Source organism: Ursus maritimus, unplaced genomic scaffold (genome assembly GCF_017311325.1).
Source record: "Ursus maritimus isolate PB19 unplaced genomic scaffold, ASM1731132v1 scaffold_1, whole genome shotgun sequence".
Taxonomy (NCBI): Eukaryota; Metazoa; Chordata; class Mammalia; order Carnivora; family Ursidae; genus Ursus; species Ursus maritimus.
This window is the reverse complement of record NW_024423343.1, coordinates 69,807,891-69,829,947: the sequence shown is the minus strand read 5'-3', so window position 1 is coordinate 69,829,947 and position 22,057 is coordinate 69,807,891. Positions and strand designations below refer to the sequence as shown.

The 22,057-nt window shown below is 49.5% G+C and overlaps 1 protein-coding gene across 1 annotated transcript in view; it reads left to right on the top strand.

Annotated features, from left to right (window-relative positions):
- Positions 1 to 22,057, top strand: part of TANC1 (tetratricopeptide repeat, ankyrin repeat and coiled-coil containing 1) — a 149,637-nt gene that overhangs the window by 123,318 nt on the left and 4,262 nt on the right. Inside the window, exons 18-23 of the mRNA XM_040644664.1 lie at positions 12,927 to 13,060; positions 14,855 to 14,978; positions 15,297 to 15,472; positions 18,037 to 18,169; positions 19,534 to 19,625; positions 21,469 to 21,615. Coding sequence (XP_040500598.1) covers positions 12,927 to 13,060; positions 14,855 to 14,978; positions 15,297 to 15,472; positions 18,037 to 18,169; positions 19,534 to 19,625; positions 21,469 to 21,615 — 806 coding nt within the window. The remainder of the gene's footprint in view (positions 1 to 12,926; positions 13,061 to 14,854; positions 14,979 to 15,296; positions 15,473 to 18,036; positions 18,170 to 19,533; positions 19,626 to 21,468; positions 21,616 to 22,057) is intronic.

The window sequence follows — 22,057 nt, the reverse complement described above, 5'->3', positions numbered from 1 at the left end:
AGTCCAAAGAGTTCTTGGGTTTCCCAGTCCATATAAGTGTTCACACTGTACTGTAGCCTGCTAAGTGTATAGTAGCATTATGTTTTTAAAAACATATACATACCTCAATTAAAAAATAATTTTTGCAAGAAAAAAAGCAATCTAAGCTTTCAGTGAGTCACAATCCCTTGATCACAGATCACTGTAACACATATAATAATGGAAAAGTTTAAATATTGCAAGAATTACCAAAACATGACACAAAGACATGAAGTAAGCGACTGCTATTGGAAAACAATCTTTTCTCAGTGGCAAGGTTGCCACAAACTTTCAGTTTGTAAAAAATCCAGTATCTATGTAAGTACAATAAAACAGGTATGCCTGTGTCTGACTTCAGTTTCTACTTGTACAGAAGTATTTCCAAATGCTTCTCAGTTATTTCTGAACAAGCCAAATGCCAGTGTGTAGAGTTGATGAGCTCACTCATACTTGGGAAGAACGTCAGTTGCCCAGCGGGGAGTACCGACCTGCACTTCCGAGCCTCCTGGTGCCCTCTCTCCGGGGCTGCTGCCACGTGCGTGGCTTACAAAGCTAGTTTGTGGTACCTCGGGGAGAAGTGGCATGGGCTCTGGTTCCAGGGAGAGGGTAGGACCCCAAGTAGGTTTGATGATGCTTGGGCTAAATGTGTATAGATTTAGATAGTGTGCTTGATTCCATGGAGACTTTCTTCACCCGTTTAAATAGCACAACTGCTGTGTGATTTGGCAAAAGAGAAGTGTCCGTCCACTTCCATACTGTGTTGTGGGTAGCGGTGTGGCACCCACAGGTCGGTGCGTGACTTGGCTTTGTGCTGAGCCAGACGGTCTGCATCCCTGTGTGCACTGCCCCACAGTGGACACTGCTTCTGTTTGCTGGGGACCTTGGAAGTAAAAGCAGTTGTTTTGCTTCCTGGTTTTGTCTGGTGCTCATTTCTGAGTGTGGTCACTGGTGCTTTGTGTCTCAAGCACTCTAGAATGGAGCTTGTCGCTCTCCGGCCACGGCTTGAGGGTAGGATCCCACAAGTGATTCTGCCGGGGGTGTGGGAAGATGATGGAATGATTGGAAGCGTTGTATGGCTAAAGCAGTTCGGTATTTCTTTTTGAACCTTTGTAGAAGTTAATACGGGTCTGTTCAGTATACATTTAGCTATGGCCAGCTTGGCTTTAAAATACCCAGTGATGGGGTCACGAGGCAGGGTCTCCTTGGTCTGTGTTTGGCTCACCTTCCCATCCTTTCTCTGTGCAGTGATGCTGCCCTGTTTGCAGATGGCGGCTACCTGCCCTGCTCTTCTCTCACAGCCACATTCCAGAAGTGGGGGAGCTAAATCTGTGCACAAAATCCTTCCCCACTTTTCTGCCAGAGAGACCCTTGCACACCTCGTGTATCTCCTTTATGATTGCAGAAGTGTCGTTTTCATGCCTGTTGCTGATTAGAAGCCGCAGGTCATCCATGATGACAGCTGACAGCCATACAGGAGGGAGCAGAGGGAGCAGCAGACCTATGGAGGTCTCTGATCTCTCAGGCCAGTCCCTGCAGGGTTGGTGGGAGTAGGGACAGTCATGTGCCTTCTGTATCCTGAGCGTCTCTCTGCTGATCATGACATTTGGTGACTGATGTCATCACAAAAGGGGATGATGGTTCCTGTCTTAGGTTGAAAGTATAATAGATTTTAAAGATATTCATCTAAAACAGTAACACTGTTTAATTTGGGTTTTTGTTTTCTAAGATTTTATTTATTTGAGAGAGAGAGAGAGAGGGATAATGAGAGCACAAGCAGGGAGGAGAGGGAGAAGCGGACGCCCTGCTCAGCAGGGAGCCCCATGAGGGGCTCCATCCCAGGACCCTGAGATCATGACCTGAGCCTAAGGCAGCCGCTTAACCGACTGAGCCACCCCAGCACCCCTAAACCTGCAGCTTTTAGAAAGCTTACAGGATATGTCTACTGGTTTTAAGAACAGAGAGCTTAATTTATGTACGTTTCCCTTTCACTAGCATCCGAGCCCATTTGCTTTTCATATATGGTTGATGTTTAGAGTCTAGCCCTTGAAAACCTGCTCTGTAGTCTGGTAGCTCTTTAGCACCTGCACTCGGGTGGAGAGGTGGTGGGACCTGTCAGAAAACACGGAGGTCCTGAGGAGGGAGCTGCAGGTGCGGGCCTCCACCCACAGCCCTGCTGAGCCTCTGCTCCGCGACATTCACAGACGTGGCCAGACAACCTCAAGCTCGTGCTTCCGGGGCAGCCTGGAACATGACACAAACCCGTCAGATGCTTGTGTTATCTCTGTTTCAGGCGTTCCTCAGTCATGACAAGTAATTGCTGGCTCCCACGAAGTCCCAACCTAACTGAGTTACTGTTTCCATATCTGTGTTTGTTGTGAATTAGTCCAAACTGAGATGATCAGAGATGCCTGACTGGTGACCTCATGCTGTTGCGAATTGTCAGAGGAGCTGTGTTTCCAAGCTGCAGGCAACTCTCAAGCCTGTGAGCCTGCTCTCTGGGTTTCGGGTCAGAATTTCTCTTGCTTTGTAGGGAAACAGAGGCCCTTCTATTTCAGCCTTTGTCATTTTTTGTGCAGATGTGCCTGTCTTGCAGCAGAGCCTTCCCCACCCCGGACCCCGTTGGGTCACTTCGCAGTTAACCATTTATACTACATTCGGTGGTTGGCGTTTATTTGATCAAAGGTTGTTTTCCTAAATTATGGGCTTTAAGAGGGCAGACATTTCCCTGTCTCTTGTGCTCACCTATGTGAACGGCAACTGTTGATTGTAGTGTTGTCAAGCAGGACTTTGTGATGTTGGAAATGCACCCTGTGCTCTCCAGCCTGGTGGCCACAAGCCACTGGCCTCGCCTGGTGCTTGTCCCTTGGGTGTTGGCTGAGTGAACAAGTGGGTTTATAGAAAACAAATCCATATAGTTTTTAGGGTAGGTGACATTAACCTTGCAGAATAATTTGGGAGAAATTTTGTTGTTAGAGGAGAGGTAAGGATCTTATTTCTCATAAGGCCGTAATCTTGCGGTTTCTTTGTGTCTGTCATCGCACAGGGCGTGTCCTGCCGGATTCCAGGCTGGCTTAGAAACTCTTGTCCGAGTCACCACCGCACGTGTGCTGAGGGTAGAGCTGGTGCTGGCGTACATCTGGGGAACGCAGCTCTTAGTGACCAGACGTGGTATGGGCATGGCCGTAGCGCAGAAAGGGGTGCCAGCCAATCGTTGTGTCCCTAAAGTCCTAATGTCCCCCTCCCTGCCCCGCCAGCTCCACTGCTCACCCCACACGTGCTGTGCCCTCACACTGTTGTTCCCTCGGAAACCCTTCCTACAGCTTTCTAGCTGGTCTGTCAATAGGCCTGAGGCCCTGGGCTTTGTGCCCAGGCCGGACGCTGTCGTGCCCATTAGCACACTGCTCCCAGGGCTCCCCTGCCTTGATTTCTACAAGGGGATGCCCTGTCTGGGGAAGTTAGAGGTCTGGCTGAAACCCTTCCTGTCAAGTGTTCTCTTACGTTGCTCAGGCTATTTCAGTTGGTAAAATACTTTAGTTGGTAAATACTTTCTAAAGAAGTTTAGCCAATGTAAATACTATGTTTTTTTTTTTTTTTTTTAAAGATTTTATTTATTTATTTGACAGCACAAGCAGGGGGAGCTGGAGAGGGAGAAGCAGACTCCCTGCTGAGCAAGGAGCCTGATGTGGGACTCGATCCCAGGACCCTGGGATCATGACCTGAGCCGAAGGCAGACCCTCAACTGACTGAGCCACCCATGTGTCCCAAAATACTATGTTTTTTTTAATGCCAAAGCTGTTAAAAACACCTTATTTGCCTCTCGAAGAGCTGACTCTCCTCCACTGTAAATTGAGTGGATTATTCAGCCCCAGCCCTCCCTTTTCCTAGCAGGTTGGGGCAGTTTAGCGCCGCACGTGTCCTAATCACGGCTCACTGTTCTCTGAATTCTGCACAGAATTCCCGGTAGGACCTGGCTGCCTCTGGAACTTGAATATGAGGTCTAGCCCTGTCAGCCGGGATGGGGGCATTTCCAGGCTGGCTTAAGAGCGGGGTACTCACACCTGTTTCTGTGCTGGACCGTGATGCTGGTTTTCAAAGTTGCCGTGTTGTCTCCCCAGAGCTGCTTTAGTTTCCCACTCTGTGGCTCTGCCCACCCTCCTGGAGGTGGGGTGACCTTCAGCTCTGAATCGCAGGTAGACCCAGGCCATGGATAGCTGAGCTTATCACACTCAAGGCTGCCCCAGAATAAGGTGCATACGCCCCAGGGAACAGGATGCCTTATTGTTGGTTTAAAAATGACCCATTCTGGGATGCCTGGGTGGCTCAGTCAGTTAAGCGCCTGCCTTCAGCTCAGGTCCTGGGATTGAGCCCCACATCCATCAGGCTCCTTGCTCACTGGGGAGCCTGCTTCTCCCTCTGCCTGCCACTCCCCCTGCTTGTGCTCTCTCTCTCTGACAAATAAATAATAAATAAATCTTAATTTAAAAAATGACCCTTTGTTCATTCGGATTTTACTTGACATTTTTTAGAGAAAGGAGAGCTATCACTTTGTAACAGTTTAAAGTAAATTTAAAACTTACTGGATTGAGTTTGGCATTCATGTATGTATGGACATCTCAGAGCAGATTTTCCGGTGAAGGACTGGAAGGAAAAGCGTTTGTCCATTGCTTGTTGGGACATGTGGAGAATTTGTGTTAAGGACTTTTCTAAATGTATCCTGCCAAGGAAAGCAAAGTGACTTGCTGTTGCACACCTAGGATCCTCCATTTTTGGAGGTCCTCAGAATCTCACCATGCTGCTGTTGGGAAAATCCTTGTCGGGGCATTCCTCCCTCTGGTAGTGTTTGAGAAGGTGCTTGAGATTAGTGGAAATTCAGATTTTGTCAGTCCAAACAAAGGTAGAAGTTCTTGATTGTTTTTGGCCTAAAAGCATGACGGAAGGGTAACTCAGGACCCTAGACAGTGTGGGAAGGGGATAACCCTGGCAATACAGGGTCCTGGAGGGTATGGGAGAGGGAATACTCAGGACCTTCAAGGGAGGGGGACGAGGTGGGATAACCTAGGACCCTAAGGGGAAGGACAAAGCCAGGTAATGTAGGACCCTGGAGGCGGGGCTAATCCAGGCTCTGGAAGGAGGGAGATGGGCATGAAGGTCACCCTAAAGTAGAAATTTAAGAACTAAGGGGGCTGGGTTTGTTTGTACCCTGTCTTCTTCCTGCTCCAGCAGACCCGTGGGGTTTGCCCCTGGCATGGGTGTGCTGTGGAGACCATTGCTCTCTGCTGACAGGACAGCAGAAATCAGCTGAGCTATGTGTGCCTTCAGGTGGGGGGGGGCAGGGAGTGGGCTTGCTGATCACCCCACAGTGCATCTCAGGTGCAAATGAACTGGTAGCTTGAGCACTTACGGAATTCTGTTCACCGCTTGTAAAATGTTGCTTTTGCTACGCGGAGAGTCCACCCTTCCTGTGAGGAGTTCCGTACTGTTCGTTAAAAACCACAACAAGCTTTTGCTTTCAGCATTAGAAACTTGTACTCGTGTAGCTGAGGGCTTCTGTACCTACACTGATGCTCGTTCTTTCACTCCTAGAAGGACGACACTTCCACAGAGAAATCCTAATTGTTTCTTTCAAATTCTTATTGAAATGTGTGGATCCTTCCATCTAGGCTGACCGTGAACTTGTATAGAATGGTTCTGTGGAGGGCCATCTACGTGGCTCAGTCAGTTAAGCATCCGACTCTCGGTTTTGGCTCAGGTCATGATCTCAGGGTCCTGGCATCGAGCCTCCCTTTGCACTCCCTGCTCAACAGGGAGTCTGCTTCTCCCTCTCCCTCTTCCCTTCCCCCATTCATGCTCGCTCTCTCTCTCTTAAATAAGTAAAATCTTAAAAAAAAAGAAAAGACTGGTTCTGTGGAAATGCCCCCTTTAACCCTGACCCCTTGCATGGAGTTCTGCACGAAATTGTCCTCAATGCATGCTCAGCCCTTTCAGGAGAGCAAAACCACACATGGTACAGGCTTTAAATAATTTGCTGTGTAAGACGATCTATCAAAAAATGTGAGCATTCTCAGCACACTTTAGAAGTGACAGCTGTTAAAAGCTGTGTTCTTCTGATAGAGTTTTTAGAACAAAATCTGTATGAAGTGTGATTTATGTTGTCCATTGTTTAGGAAATTGTTCTTAAATTTATGTTATTTATAGTACACATTATTCCTCAAAGGATTTGAAGAGGCTTATTTGAAATAATACATGAAAGAATAGGAAAAAACTAAAGTCAAGAGGAGGACACAGGGAGCAGCACAGTATTCCTGCTCTAGTTTTGGCCTTAGGATGCCATGTGACCAGAGTTCAAAGGGACATAGTCATTGTAGTCTTATTGTCTGTGGGAGAAAGCATAACCGTTCTTCAGAAGAAAAGCATTTTCTGGTACTCTTGTTCTGAGACAAGATTCACTGTCTGCTTGATTAGTCGGAGATTTTTAAAGGAGGGAACGCAGAAGAGTTAGGATCTTGGACTTCACATCCTATCTCTGCCTCCCACTAGCTGTGTGACCTCAGGCAAGTTGGTTAACTTCTCTGACCCTTATTTTCCTCATCTGTAATACGGGCTGAGTGATACTTGCTGCATAGAAGTTAGTTGTGTATTAAATGAATTTATGAATTTAAAGGGCCATGGAGCGTCGCTGTAGGAAGCATTTTATAGGTGTCCTAGTAGAATTTTATAATATGTCAGGATCTCCCTATTTCAGGTGAGAGCATGGATCCAGGTTCATGCAACTGTTTAATTCCTGACACTGATTCGCTCTGGGTTCAGGGTAACTCATGTAACAATTCCTTCACCTCAATAAAATGGAAATAACAATCCTCTCATTCAAAGGATTCTTGTCAAGATTGAATAAAAGTTCACCCACAGTATTTTACCCAGAGCTTGGCTGTTGTAAGTGTCCAACAGGTGCAGCATGCTGCCAGGGTTGTGATGAATTCATATTTAATGTTACTTACTTAGACATTTGGTCTTGATAGATTATTGAAGCGGGTGTTTAAGTGATAGAATCTTAGTTACTTTGCAGTTATTTTGCAGGTACTAGGGACAGAAATGGATTTTGGTGACATGTGAAGTCCCGCTTAGTGGCGATTGTACATTTTATTTCCTTATTGAATTCCTTGGCCATTTGAGGTTCATGTTTAATCCTCACACGGAGACTGACAGTGTGTTTGTACAGAACTTGTAACTTGTCAGGAGTGTCCTGGGTCCTCAGATTTGGTTCCTGCCTTGTTGTAACCTCTGTAGGTAGCTCCCTGGGAGCTGCGACCGTGTGGTGGGGAGCCAACGTTCTGTGTGATGCTCAGTTGCACCTGTTGCCTGGTAACACGGATGCCCTCCCCTCCATCCCAGCTGCCACAGGCCGTCCTGGGGGACTCATGCCAGACGGTGAACACGAAGCAGGGGCAGAACGAGGATGGTGTTCCCGGCAATGACTTAGGAGACTCATGGAGCATTGGGGCAGTGCTGGCTGCCCGCTCCTCAGGGTGTTGCGCCCGCCCGGCAGGGCTTTGTGCAAGGCCGGGGGTGCTGGAGGCTTCTCAGGGGTTCATCTCCCAATGCAGTGATATTTTTTAGTGAGAGTAATCTTTATCATGTTTCGTTTTACCCTTTACCTTGTTGAGGATTAGATCAGATAACTGCCTGGCCTCTGGAGATGAAGAATTTGTAGCTGCCGGGAAGTTGTTCTCTTGAACGGAAGTCTTCCCTTCCCCTCAACGATGGAAGCATATGTCTAACAAAGCAAGGCCAAAGCAAGGCCGAGAGATTTGGCTTTTATAAATCTTTGCTCCATTCCTAGAAGGTGGAGGAGGGGGCGTGGCGTAGCTTTTGTTTGGGACTTAGTGCTGCTTTCAGGCCGAGGACTTGAGGGCCAGCCTGTCAGCTAGCCCAGACTCAGAAGACAGCAAAGCCAAACACAGCCGGCTCCCTCCTAACAACTTAACCCGTCTGTTGGAAATAAGGAAGAGGGGCTGCCATTCCCAAAAAGTTAAAAAAAAAAAAAATCATAAAATCCTAATTACATTTTACCTTTTAGATAAAATAGCTGAGGATTTTCAAGCATTTCCTGGAATTCTTTTGTTCTTTTTTTTTTTTTTTTTTTAAGATTTCATTTATTTGACAGCACAAGCAGGGGAAGCAGTGGAGGGGAGAGGGAGAAGCAGGCTCCCCACCGAGCAGAGAGCCCCACGTGGGGCTCCATCTCAGGGTCCTGGGATCATGAGATCATGACCTGAGCCTAAGGCAGACGCTGAATCGACCGAGCCACCCAGGCTTTTGCTTTTGTTCTTCTCCTTTACTGTTGAGTGGAGTTTGTCCAGTAAGCCTCCAGCTGAGGTTCAAACATCGCTGCCTTTGGCACACCTAATGGCTTTCATCTTGGTTGTAACTGGAGGGCATTTAGGAGAATCCTGCTTATTACTAAGGTTGGCACTTTCCTCTTTTTAATCTTCCACTCATATTTATAAAAGGTGGAAAGGACAATATAGTAGGAAATAAAGTATACCAATTAACTTAAGTGTACAAGCAAGGCAGAGCCACTTTGTCCATGTCACGCTCTGAGCCATCCTGGCCAGCGGGACTGCCCCTCCACAGGTGCAGAGTGTTCTGCTTGCCGCTGGCCTGGGAGGGCAGGGTGGGTGCTCAGTGTGTGATGAATGCATGAAAAGGTCGCTTTCTGGAAGTGGAAACCGCCTCTGTGTGCACTGACCTGTCACCCTTCTCTCACAGTCTCTAAATTAGGGACAGAAGCATCTGGGCGGGGGGGGGGCTAATTCTCCATTGTTCAAACCCTCAAGCCGGCCATCCTGCGCCTGTGTCTTTGAGGGGCAGATGTGCCATAAAATGTGATAAACAGCCCTATTTATGGAATGACCGTGTTCTGGCAAGTTGGCAGTGGAGTTTTTGTAAGTCAGACCTTTGCCCAGAGAACTTCCATGTGTCAAAGATTCCTGCAAGTGATCCAGTTTACAAAGAACCATATCTGATGTCTTCAGTAAGTTCATATTATTGAGAGTAAATTGGGTTTTCTTAAAATGAACATCTGCCGTGACAAATCTCATGCTCCGAAGAGAGGACAGTATTGCTGAGGTACAATTAGTTAGCCCCGTCAAAGGGTATATGCTTTCGTGGGAATTTAATGAGAACACTGTCGTCTTGTGAAGGAGTTTGCGAGGGAATGAAATTGTGTCCAGTTTGAGTCCTAGAAAGTGCCATGTAGTCACATTGATTTTGAGAGTCTCCTTTTCGTGCCAGGCCTTTTTTCGCCTTCGGCTCCGAATTTCATTGGCCAGAGGACAGGCATTGCCCCTCTGCCAGGGCGCCCGCTGGGCCCGCCCTCCTCCCCTCCGCTCTTTTCTCTGGCCAGAGTGCGCTGACCCTCCTCAGAGTCTGGTGGGCAGCTCAGAGGTTCTGAGCTGGCATTCCTGAGCCCAGTCCTGCCTGCTGTTGTTTGTTTAAGGCTGCAGTTGACTATGCTTCAGTCTTGCTGTTTCCGAGTATGGTGTCTGTAAGTGTGTGGCCGCTGGAGCTTGGGGTGCACTCTAGCCCCCGGGGTTTTGAGTGATGTGGCCGAAAATGTTCAGTCTGAGTAGAAGAAGGGACACACGGGCCCTGTTGCCCGCATCCCTGGAAAATGAGAGCGCCTCCGTAGGACGTTGCGTGCAGAACGCGGGCCGGTCTTCCAGCCCGTGCTGATCAGCCGGAAGTTGTCCCCAGTGCGCCGCAGGTCTGGCCGGAGAGGAAGGGAAGGGAAGGCAGCCCCGCGGCCAGGTATGGGGTGGCGCTCTCCCCGGCTCGTCTGCTGCTCCAGCTTCGGGCTTCTCCGGCGCCTCCGTGGAACACACGGCCCTATTTTTAGTGCTGGGCTGTCATTTCTGACGTGCTGCTGTGACAGATTCAGTCGCAGCTGCACCAGACATCCCGACTAAGAGGCCCCGTTTACAATAGGGATGGAACCTGTTTACCAAATACAAGATAACGGAACGTTACTGAGCTGCTCCCGGCCGCCTCCAACGCCAGGGCCGCGAGCGTGCGCCTTCCCGGGGCGCCTGCATGTGTGCCGGCCGTGACCCTGCCTGTGGCGTGCGTGCGCCTTCGCTCGTTCGCTCTGTGCTCGCTGGGGTCGTGCAGCCCGAGAGCGGCGAGGAGGAGAGCCCTACGGCGGAGGGTTACAGAGGAGCAGCAGGGCCAGGGGTGGGTCACTGTCCAGATCTCCCATCTCCAGTCGTGTTCCGATCCATCGAGATAACGCCCATAAACGTGCCCCAAGGCTCTTGGTCTTCAGGTCACTGACACTAACGTCGCGGCAGGAAAAGACTGTGCTGGGTGCGCCTGGGACCGCCAGGCCCAGCACCCGCTAGTTTAGACTGTGTGACATAGAGAGGATCAACTTTGCTGCTGGTTTTCCAACATTTTGTGTATGGGACCCCCCAGCTCTACCCCAGTACATAAATGTGGCTCTTCTTGTAGTTGTAAGAAATTCTTTGAATGGCCAGTGATGGGAAAGCATTATTGAGATGGCGCAGCAACAAGCGGCTCTGGTGACACGTTCCCTGCCTCGGAGACATAGGGCCAGACGCGAGGTGAACGCTCACTCCCTTTTGGAAGGAGCGAGGGGGCTTGCTTTCCCCACCATATTCCTTAGCCTGACCTTCACAGTCTCAGGGTCCCGGCGGCACGACAGCCTGGCACATTTGCTCCCGGGCCCTGCCACCTTCCTCACTTTCCCAGCGCGTGCGGTCCCCGGGATGGTCGCAGAGCTCAGGTGATCTGCCAGGCAGACTTGGCGCCTCTGTGTGAAGAGGTGAAGTCGCAGCCCACTGTATCCCTGGGGACGGCCAAGGGGACTTCTGTTTCTCGAAGGAACTGCTCTTTGTCACCGGAAGATCAGGCGCAGGCGTCAGGTTTACATCCTTGGGGGCCTGTGTGGCTCCTGAGGCTTGAGCTGTGGCCAGGCTGACTGGAGTTGGAGCAGGTGCAGCCGTCTGTCCTGAGAGTGGTCTGAGGGTACAGGGGGACAGAGATGTACCTGTGGAAGGCAGGGCTTGTGAGCACGTGGCTCCCCTAGGCTTATCTCCCGTCGGTCCCCAGGAGAGTGGCTGCTCTCTGAAAGGGGCTACGCTGCCATGGGGGGCACTCTGTTGCTGCGCTCTGTAGGACCACATCACCCTGCCCGTTCTTCTGTGTGTTGTTTCTGCGAACTGCTGCTAAGCTGGTGAGACTGGCCAATGCGTTGTGTTGCCTTCAGCGGCATGTGCTTTGTCGTTGCTGTGTGGTGTCCCCTGGTGGACTGGACCATCATTTGTTGGGGGATGCCTCTCACTATTGACAGCCACGCGGCTGCTTCCAATTTGCGGCTGCTCTGAGGAAGTCCCTCAGTGCGCTACAGGGGCGTCCCCAGGCTCGTGTCTATCAGTGGGGCTGCTGTGCAACGGAATAAGTAGGTCTTCGACCAGCGGTGTGTGAGTGTGTCCTTCTCAATTCATTGGATTGCTCATGAGGCCGGGTACTTCTCGTGCGTTCACTGGCATTTGGACTTTACCTTTTGTGAAGGGCCTAGTCCTGTGTTTTCCTGATTTTCATCCTGAGGTGTCTTACTCATTTGAAGGAAGACTTGATCTATTCTGGAAGCTGGAAATGTGTCAGTGTGAGGCTGTATTTAAAAACAGAGTTGTCCCAGGCAGGCAGCAGGAATAGAGCCTCTCCTTTCTCTTGTAGATGCTCCTTCCTGCAGCATTGCTGTCCCACCACAGCCCTTTCCTGTCCTTTCCTCACTGAAGCTTGTCGTCCTGGCCTGGGATTGTGTCCAGAATCGATGACCGTCCTCTCCTCTAGACAATGATTCATGAGGCATAGCAGAGAACCCTATTCTAACTAAACCCCTCTTTTTACTGCGCCCGATCAGGAATCCCGACCTGGGGAGGGAGGCGGCACAGTCACTGATGTGGGGGCCTCCTGAGAACCTTTTCAGTGTATTCTCTTTCCTTCCATACTGTTTTCCTTTTATCCTTGGCTGACCTCCCCCGAACACCACCGCTGCCAGTGGTTCACACGCCGTTCAGAATCTCCCTGAGCTGTTCACCTGAGCACTCAAGACCCCCTACGATCTCATCCCCTTTTCTTGCTTTCTTGACATTCTTAATCCAGAATCTTGACTGGTTACAGAGATTCTAAACTCCATAAAGACAGGAATGATTTGTTATGCCCTTGACTCCCTCAGTAGTTACCAGTCCTTTTTGATTGAAATGTATGCCTTTAAGGGAAGAGGTTGGACTGGATAATATACTGATCTGTGTGTGTGTGGGGCGGGGGGCACTGTATTCTGGTTATCTCTTGCTGTGGGGAGAAAACAAACAAAAACCCTAAAAAGCAAAATAAAACAATAAAACAAAAATATAGTGGCCCCTGAACCTGCAACATGGACTAGGCTTGGGAGGGATGGCTCACCTCTGCTCACCTGCTTGACCTGGTGTAGCTAGACTCTGGGGATCCGTTACCAGGACAGGCACACACATGCTTACCAGGTTGTTGCTGGCTGTCTGCTCAGAGCTCACCTGGGACTAGGTTCCTCTCCCTGCGATTGTCGCCGCAGGGCTGCTCAGGCTTCCTCCCCCCATGGCGGCTGGGTTCCAAGAATGAGTGTTCTGAGGAGAAGCCGACATTGCCGGTCTCGGGGCCTGGCCCAGACACCGGCGTGTCATCATTTCTTCTGTGTTCTGTTGGTCAGAGCTGTCACAGAGCCCAGCCAGATTCAGGGGGCGGGGGAGGATGCGTAGCCGCCTTCCTGCCGGTGGGAGGATTACGCACGAACTTGTGGCCACTTCAGCCAACGCACACTAACAGACTCCGCCTCCCCTGTGACCTTCCTCTAGCCCTGACTGCCGCTGCCGGAAGAGGCAAGCTGGAGGTCTGCGAGCTGCTGCTGGAGTACGGAGCTGCTGTGTCGCGGACTAACAGGAGAGGGGTCCCACCTTTGTTTTGTGCAGCACGCCAGGGGCATTGGCAGGTACCTGGTGGGCCCGTGAAGGCTGCAGAGACAACGGGTGGGATAGAGTTCACCGCGGCCCATCTTTCTGGGGCTGCGTGCGGCTCCCGAGCCCTGTCTTTTTCACACACTTGCCTTCTGCTTGTGCTGTCAGTTCTCGATAACCACAAACATTTGACAGGCAAGCGCAGTCCGCCGCTGTAGGCTGGTAACCAGGAGCTGGGCTGGGGCTGGGGGAGACCGGCAGCTGCTTCCTTTCACCCAGTGACAGAGAGCGGAGTGGGTGCCCCCTGTCACCATGACAGAACACTTGCTGTGACACACCTGTTGTTGTGATTGTGTGACCCATTTGTCCAACATACTTAGAAGAAGAGTGGTTCTGTTGTGCTCTTTAGAAAAGGAAACAATTTTCTCTCTGGTCCAGCACTGTGATTCAGGCTGGTTTCTTTCTTTTCTTTTTTAAAGATTTATTTATTAGAGAGACAGAACACAAGCATGAGGGGCAGAGGGAAAGGGAGAGGGAGAGAAAATCTCAAGCAGACTTCCTGCTGAGCGCAGAGCCCAATGTGGGGCTCAATCCCAGGACCCTGAGATCCCGACCTGAGCCGAAACCAAGAGTCGGATGCTTAACCGACTGTGCCACCCAGGGGCCGCACCAGGCTGGTTTCTTTGACTAGGAGTGACCTGTTGTTGTCTTAATTCAAGGGAGCGGAGGATCCTTGAGAACAGCAGTTCGGTCATTGATTCATTTTGTGAGCAGCGGCCATGGACCCACCCCATGCCTGGCAGCAGTTACACACAAGCTGCAAACAAGCGCATGGATCTTACCATGTCCATTGTAGGAAGAATTTTCTAGACCCAAGTTTACATCATGGAATCGTGTCACTCCTTGCTAGTCCCATTGTCAGGAACTGCAAGTGCTCCCCACCAGGATTTTGGCTTTGCAATTCCATTTCCAAGAGCTTGGTTTGTACCATCTGGTCCCTGTCATCCTCACAACTTCTCTGTGCTGCCCCAGCTCATCCTCTTTCCCGGTCTCAGTATTTCTAAATCACGGGGAGGTTTGGAAAGCACATGTTAGTCTGTGAGGAGCAAGCAAGCATTGGGAATATGCCACCTTTCTTGTTGTGGCCGTATAACTGATACCGTGCCAGAGGGAGGGGGACGCTGGCCCACCCCCTACATAAAGGCCATCGGACTGAGATGGTAGTTGTTCCCCGGGCCTTATTACTGCGCACTGGTTGAAGGCATGGTTCGGAGGCTGGAAATCTCTTCCAGGAAGCTTTGCTAAAAATTGCCTGCTGTGAAGGTCAAGCCATCCACTAAACCCCCAAGGCTTAGAAAAGCAGTTTGCTTGGGGGTGTGGTGGGTGAACGCTTCCCTGCAGCCTGTGGTCTCCTACCTGAGTGTAGCCACACCCCCACCACAGGACCCATGACCGTTGTCCCCTCCTTTAGTTTTCCGCCCTATCCCATACGCCCTGTTGTGGCTGTCTGGTCATTGCTGGTACCATTGTCTGGTACCATTGCGCTTGGTGCCTCCCCTTCTCCTCGATGCTGTTTATGCCTTTTACGTGCATGCTCTATACGTATAGTAACGCATCGGGCATGTCAACAAAAAGAGTATGTATTTGCAAGAAGATTCTGTCCAAAGGAATACAATGGAAAGATTTCACAGGCCCTACAAATCACACAACTTAGGCATTTGAAGAAGAAAGTCCTTTACTTCTTTTAAGTGTAGAAAAATTTGCCTGGGCAGAGAACACAAGATCTGAAACGGAGCCAGAGAGATTGTAATTCCAAGTATTTCTTTCAGATTGTTAGATTGCTTTTGGACCGCGGCTGTGATGTGAGCCTAAGTGACAAGCAGGGCCGGACGCCCCTCATGGTGGCCGCTTGTGAAGGACACTTGAGCACCGTGGAATTTCTCCTCTCAAAAGGTAGCAGCGTGGGAGCCCCTGTAGAGGTTTCTTTGGGAAGGACGAAGCAAAGTGCTTTGGCAGACCCACTGACAGTACTTTCTGATTCAAGTTTGAAAAGTCTTGTCAGGGACGTTTTCTGATTTACACAGAAGTAGAAAGAACGGGTAGCAAATGCCTTACGCATTGCTCTCTACCACAGCGGTGGTCATTTTGCCGCCTTCAGATTCCAGAGGCTTGCTTGCCACCCGTCCGCGCAGGTGTTCGCAGACGTGAATCCCTGGGCTTCTGGGCTCTGTCTTACCGAGCTCCTGTTCTGTGAATGCACTGTTCTTGCAGGTGCCACCCTTTCTTCTCTGGACAAAGAGGGTCTGTCGGCGTTAAGCTGGGCTTGTCTGAAAGGTCACAGAGCAGTGGTCCAGTTTCTGGTTGAGGAAGGAGCCGAGATAGACCAGACGGACAAGAACGGCCGCACTCCCTTGGACCTGGCCGCCTTCTACGGCGACGCGGAGACCGTAGGTACCCGCAGGTGGTCACGCTGTCCGCCTGCACACGGGCCCGCGCTGCACAGAAGCCATTCCCTGAGTGGGCATGAGGCCGTGTCTGGGTGTGGTCAGCGTGTATGGGCCTGCTGGGGGCAGCTTTCATTGTTCTCTTACTCTCTGGCATGCAGTCTGTTCCAGAACTTTACTAAAGATTTTAATAGACTCTTAAAACCTTCAAAATACACGATTACAAACTGAGTCTACAGCAGACACATAATTGAATATATATACACATATGCATACGGAGTTTTATTTTCTTCTAGTAACCCATTTAAATAGAATTCCTGTACAGAGCGTTTCAAAATCGCTTTTTATGTATATGAGAAATTACTAATCAAATAGTTATCTGGTTTGTTTTTAAATGGATGTGCCATTGTCTAGAAATAATATAAAGTGCTTAGGGCACTGTCTTTATCTCTTTGCCAAATGCCTAAGTCTAATGGAGATCAGAAGGGACAAAACATTAATAAGCTAAAAACTGCAAAATGTCTTTCAGGGCAGAAAGCATGTCTTTGTTAGGTTCCACATCCCAGGCACTGAGCAGGTGTTAAAGGAATGTTCGGCTCCTTGAGAGTTACCACTTTTGAAGAACTAAATATGTCTCATGTGCAGACTCGCCAGAGAGACAGGGTTGCTGGGAACAATGGAACCTGGAGCAGAAGCTGTCCTCGCCCTGCACATCTGTGCCTTGATGCTTTTAGGAGGCAGTGATGTTGGGGTTCAGTGGTCTCCGTTTCCTGGACAGTGTAAATTGTACTGAACGTCGATTTTCCAAAAACGGCTGTGTAACTAAACGCCCCATATCCGTACTTCCATGTTTCAGCTTACATCACCTTACCAAATCCTAGTTTATCAGCATTAGGGAAGCGTGAAGGAGCTTAACATCCTAGTTTAATTTTTTTTTTAATTGTGAGTAAAAAACACACAACATAAAATTTACCATCTTAACCATTTCTAAGCAAAGAGTTCAGTGGTGTTAAGAACTGCACGTTATTGTACAGCTAACGTCCACACTTTACCCTGCGACCCTGAAACTCTGTACCCACTCAGCAAGGCCTCGTTTCTCTCCTGCAGCCCCGGGCAGCCACATTCTGCTTTGTCTCCGTGAATTGACTAACCAGCACCTCACCTACGTGGATTCCTTGAATAGTTGTCCTCTGGTGACTGGCTTCTTTCACTTAGCATCATGTCTTCAGGGTTCATCCATGTTGTAGCATGTAACAGGATTTCCTTCCTTTTTAAGACTGAAAACCACGCCACCGTATGGCTCTGCCACATTGTGTTAATCAGTTCATCTATCTGTGAACACTTGGGTTGCTTCCAGCTATTAGGAATAGTGTGTTTACTTGTAAACACGGGCGTGCAAATATCTCTTCAAGATCCTGTAACTTCTTCCAGATCTATCCGTATTCTTTAGGATATGTACCCAGAAGTGGGATGGCTGGAACCAATGATAATTCTGTTTTTTATTTTTTGAGGAAACCCCGTACTGTGTCTAGAGTGGTCACACCAGTTTACATTCTCACCAACAGTGCACAGGGGTTCCTGTTTCTTCACAGCCTCCCCAGCACTTATTATTTTCTGTTTCCTTCCTCCCTCCCTCCCTTCCTTTCTTTTTTATAACAGCCATCCAAATGGTATGAGGAGGTGATATCTTGTGGTTTTCATCTGCATTTCCCTAATGGTTAGTGATGTTGAGCATCTTCTCATATGCTTGGTGGCCATTTGTATATCATCTTTAGAGAAATGGCTATTCATGTCCTTCGCCTGTTTTAAAATTGGGATATTTGGGTTTTTTGTTGTTGAGCGTAGAAGCTCTTTATATATTATGGAATTCAACCCCGTGTCATTTTGAGCAGCTGGTGGACTGTCAGATTCACATGAAAATCTAAGCTGGCTACAAACTTCTTTTCTAGTGAGTAGAACAATTTGAGTAGCCAAAGTGGTTTTTTTCTCTGTGTTCTATGTTCAAGTGACTGCTATTGTACCATGGTCTCAGAACTTGCCTCTTTACATTCCCATTATTTGAGTCTCTTTCCTAAGCCTTAAAGTGAGTTATAATAGCGTTTATGTGATCTCAGGCTGCTAGCTTCTCCAGCCTGCCGTCCCAGGCAGTGTGGATCTGAGCGTTTCTGAAGTGCCCATTGCTGTAGGCTGCCAGCACATTGGAGCTGTTGCAGAATTCTGCGTCCTAAGTAACTGGAGATGAAAAGATGACTGTGGCCCTCTCTGTGCCCCAGGAAGTGGACGTGCATGTATGCATCTGCGGTGTTTGGGTGCGTGTACATAACATGTCCCTCCCTAGGAGTGTTCACCCGCCTGCCCTGTTGCTGATAGCAGAGTGGGTTTTAGCCGTGGATTGCAGCTCCTCTGTTTCCTGTCGACTTTATTTCCATTAGGATCCTTAATGGCCAGAGGTAGGGAAGATCACAGTAAAGCCAAGATGGCCAGCTCCTCCCCAGGATGCAGACGTGGGTGCAGTGTGGCACGCTTGCCACCAGCCACCCCTCAGGGCTCCGTCTTTCCCACTGCAGGTGCTGTATCTGGTTGAGAAGGGAGCCGTGATTGAGCACGTGGACCACAGCGGCATGCGCCCCTTGGACAGAGCCATTGGTTGTCGAAACACATCTGTAGTGGTTACACTGCTGAGAAAAGGAGCCAAATTAGGTCAGTAAATGCATTATTTCAGCAGCAGGAGAGGGAGGTTAGCTCCAAATTCTAGAATATGTCAGGGGCCATGAAGACTTACCGTCCCAGATTAAGAAGTAAGATGTGTCAGGTGCTTAGAGATTTTTTTCTTCCTCTCTAAGGCTCATTTAATCATAGTTTTCCAAAATGCTTAAATAGCTCATAACATGATCACTGCAGCGTGGGTAGAAAGCAGCAGCCAGTGTTGAAGGACAGTCTAGAATTGAGGGTGTTAGGGATGCCTGGGAGCCATTGCGGGGAGCGGGGTTCCATTCATCTCTTTGGGGGAGGCCAATATCATGGTTGAGAAAGCTCACAGGTGGCTCTGCTAAGCAGCCGAGTTTGAGAACCACTGTTCTTGAGTCGTCCTAGTCCGTGGGGAAGAGCAGTGGCAGCCCCCGCAGTTTCCGTGAAGGAAAGGTCACAGGCTTTACTGGAAACAGGATGGTGGGTCCCTTGAGGACACGGATGGGGCAGAGGGGACTCTGAGTAGGGAGAGTCCCTTCTGTGTGGTTGGCCGGAACGTGACCCACCACTCAGAATGTGTGGGTACAGGGCAACCAGAACAGGGCTCTTGTAGTTTAATATGCTAGACCTATGACCCGCGGCAGTTGTGACGTGGGGACACAGGCGAAGATGAGAAGGTCCGCTGGGGGCAGTTCACCATCTCGGGATTTATTCTACGCAGCTTCTAGTTTTAGCTTCTTTCATCCTCAGCTACCCTCTAAGTAGTGATAACCCCATCATGTTACAGCGGAGGAAACCAAGGCGCAGCGGGGGCACATAACTTCCCTAAGGTGGTAGTGCTGGGCAGCGTCCGCGTTTGAAGCAGAGCGGTGTGGCTCCGGGCCCTGCTGTCCCGTAAGCAGCCCCTGCTGCATGCGCTCCGGAGCGGGCCGTGTGGGCTGCAGAGATGCGAGCCATGCAGGGGGCGGGTGGGGGAGCCAGCCTGCCTGCCTGAGCCCACGCAGTGCGGGAGCGACGGGGGCCCTGCAGGAAGCGAAGGAGATGATTTGGAAGCCGTGTTTAATGGACTTTTCCCAGATTCCCCACAGGAACAGGGTGGGGGGGATGGGCAAGGCTGCTCTGATGCCTCGGTTTCCCAGTATTGTGTTTTCATCAGAGTAACAGGTGTGCCCGGTACAGCCTCCCTCCCAGGTGCTTCGTTCAGCGTGAGGCAGATTTGAAGGGAGGTCAGCTCCCCAGGGGCCAGCCCATGTCCCCTTCGTGTTACCATTGTCTGGAGGCTGCTGTCTGTGGCCTTCGCTGCGGTGCGGCCTCACAAGCGGTGACCTTTCCTCCCCGAGCACTGACGTGCCTCTGAATGCGTCTTTGTTTTGCAGGAAATGCTGCCTGGGCGATGGCTACTTCCAAACCTGATATTTTGATTATACTTTTACAGAAATTGATGGAGGAAGGAAACATGATGTACAAAGTAAGTGGTATCGCCCTTTTCTAGGATGTGACAGCCCACGAGCAGCCTCTGAGCCTGGCGTGGAGCGGTCGGGACTGTGCCACCGCACACCACCCTGGTGGCCGGGCTCCAGGAGATGCTTGCGGGGCTCCCGGCCCAGGCTTTCTTGTCTCAATAGCGGGACCTTCCAGGTAGAAGGCACCTGTCTGTGTTTGAGACTTAGGGCCTGAAGCCTTGGCAAGAAGGCAGAATGGCTTCAGGCAGGAGATTCCTTTACACTGGGGAGTGACACACGCGGGAAAGGGACGCTCAGGAGACATTTTCAGAAGAAAAGGATCATTAAGTTTCCTAAGACTTTATTACTTTAGTTTCAATATCCATAAGCTTCTGCAATTTGAAACGGTTTCTAGAGATATTTTTACTTAAGATCGTCCAGGAGTATATAATACTGTGTTACTCAGGAGACTGACTTCATTTTTTCAACATTTTCCCTTAGAGATGGAAATATAAAGACTAATAATTTAAAAGTAAAACTTTTAAATAAACTTTAAAGTAAAATTTCCAAAATACGATAACGATCAGAGGTCAGATTTTTCCTGTGAAGGGCCAGACAGTAAATATGTTAGGCTTTGCTATGTGGTCTCTGTCACCGCCCCCCAGCTTCGCTGCTGTGGCAGGAAAGCAGCCACAGGTGACACACGAGCGAATGGGCACAGCCATGTCCCAGGGAGACTATTTGTAAAAATGGGCGGCAGGCCAGATTTGGCCCAGAAGCTGTGGTTTGCCCACCCCTGGCTTACATAGATGCTTTAGGCCATTTATGTGGATCACTGCTCTTTCCAGGTCTGTGATTAGACAGAATTAAATGTTTTGAAAACAAACAAAAAAACCTGCATTATGACCATTTTAATCCTTTTATCATGAGGCTGCTGCGTGGGCTACATTTAGTTTTTCCCTTTTCTTTTTTTAATAATAACAAATAAGTAGGCAGCTAGCACAACGCAGCAGGGTTCCTGGCTCAGAATCCTTTCGAAATTGAGTTCAGAGTGTGTGTTGTTGTGGCTTTGAAGTGGTTTTAATATGAATTTTGGTAGGCAATTATGTTAGGAATATCAAGCCATTTTCAACAGACTTCATACCTGCTGCGCCGTGGAACTGACTGAGCAAATGGATTTCTTAGCCTTGAAAATGACACGCGGCGCTGTTCGATTTTTAAAGCCTGTACTTTAGTTCCTCTTCAAAGAAAAATTATGATTCTACAGCAAGCTCTAGTCTTCTCCCCAAGACTGTACTTGCCTTGAGAACTGCATCATTTCTTCGTCTATTACACTTAGCATTAAAACATCTGTAGATGAGGGATCATCTCAGAAATGGATTTCAAAAATATATAACAGAGGGGCGCCTGGGTGGCTCAGATCAGTGTGGGACTCTTGATTTTGGCTCAGGTCATGATCTCAGGGTCTTGAGATGGACCCATGTTGGGCTCGGTGCTGGGCGGGGAGCCTGCTTAAGATTCTCTCTCCCTTTTTCCCTCCCCCCACCTGTGTTCCCACATGCGCGCGCGTGCTCTCTCAAAAAAAAAAAAAGTAATAAAAAATATAAGTAACAGGATAATCTGATGTATTAAGATTGATAATGATCGATTTGTCAACGAACAGACCGCGTCCTAGAAAAGTGTCTTCTGTCTTCCTATGCCAAGCCTGTGCAGACAGGGAGGCGGCACCCCCAGCAGGACTCGCCCCTGTGCTCCGAGGGTTTCGGTGGGGGAAGAGGGGAGAACCTCGCCAGGGTCTGCAGGCCGTGGGAGCCTCTTCATCCGGGAGCACCTGGAAAAGGATGAATTTCTCTGCTTTTTGATTCCTAGAAAGGGAAGATGAAAGAGGCAGCCCAGAGGTACCAGTATGCCTTAAGGAAGTTTCCCCGAGAAGGATTTGGAGAGGACATGAGGCCGTTCAATGAACTCAGAGTTTCCCTCTATCTCAATTTGTCTCGCTGCCGAAGAAAAACAAATGTAAGCTGTGGGCCTTAGTGTGTTCTTTCAGTAGCAGAGGGTTGGCTTGTGGTAAAGGCCCAACCGAGGCATGGGGCCCCGGTGTGATTGGTTCGCACACCTCTATGAGCTTGGCGTGTGGTGAGCTGCTTCTCTCGGGTGGTCGTCATGTGATCAGTGTCACGACCGCCTCTCAGGGTGCTGAGAGAATGCACCGGAGGGCACTGTCCTCCGACTCAGCAATGAGAGGCCAGCAGACTGCGCCAGCCCCTTCCCGACTGGGTGCTGCCAACATTGTCAGGGGCGGCCCTGCCCAGACGCTGGAGGAAGAGGTACCACTGAGTTAAACATGGGTGTGTTCTCATCCGCCTACTGGTTATTGTGTTTGCCCAGAGGGTATACCAGTAATTGGTTAACTTGTAATTAGTAGTAGTTAATTCATAGTTAACTTGTAACTAGTAAC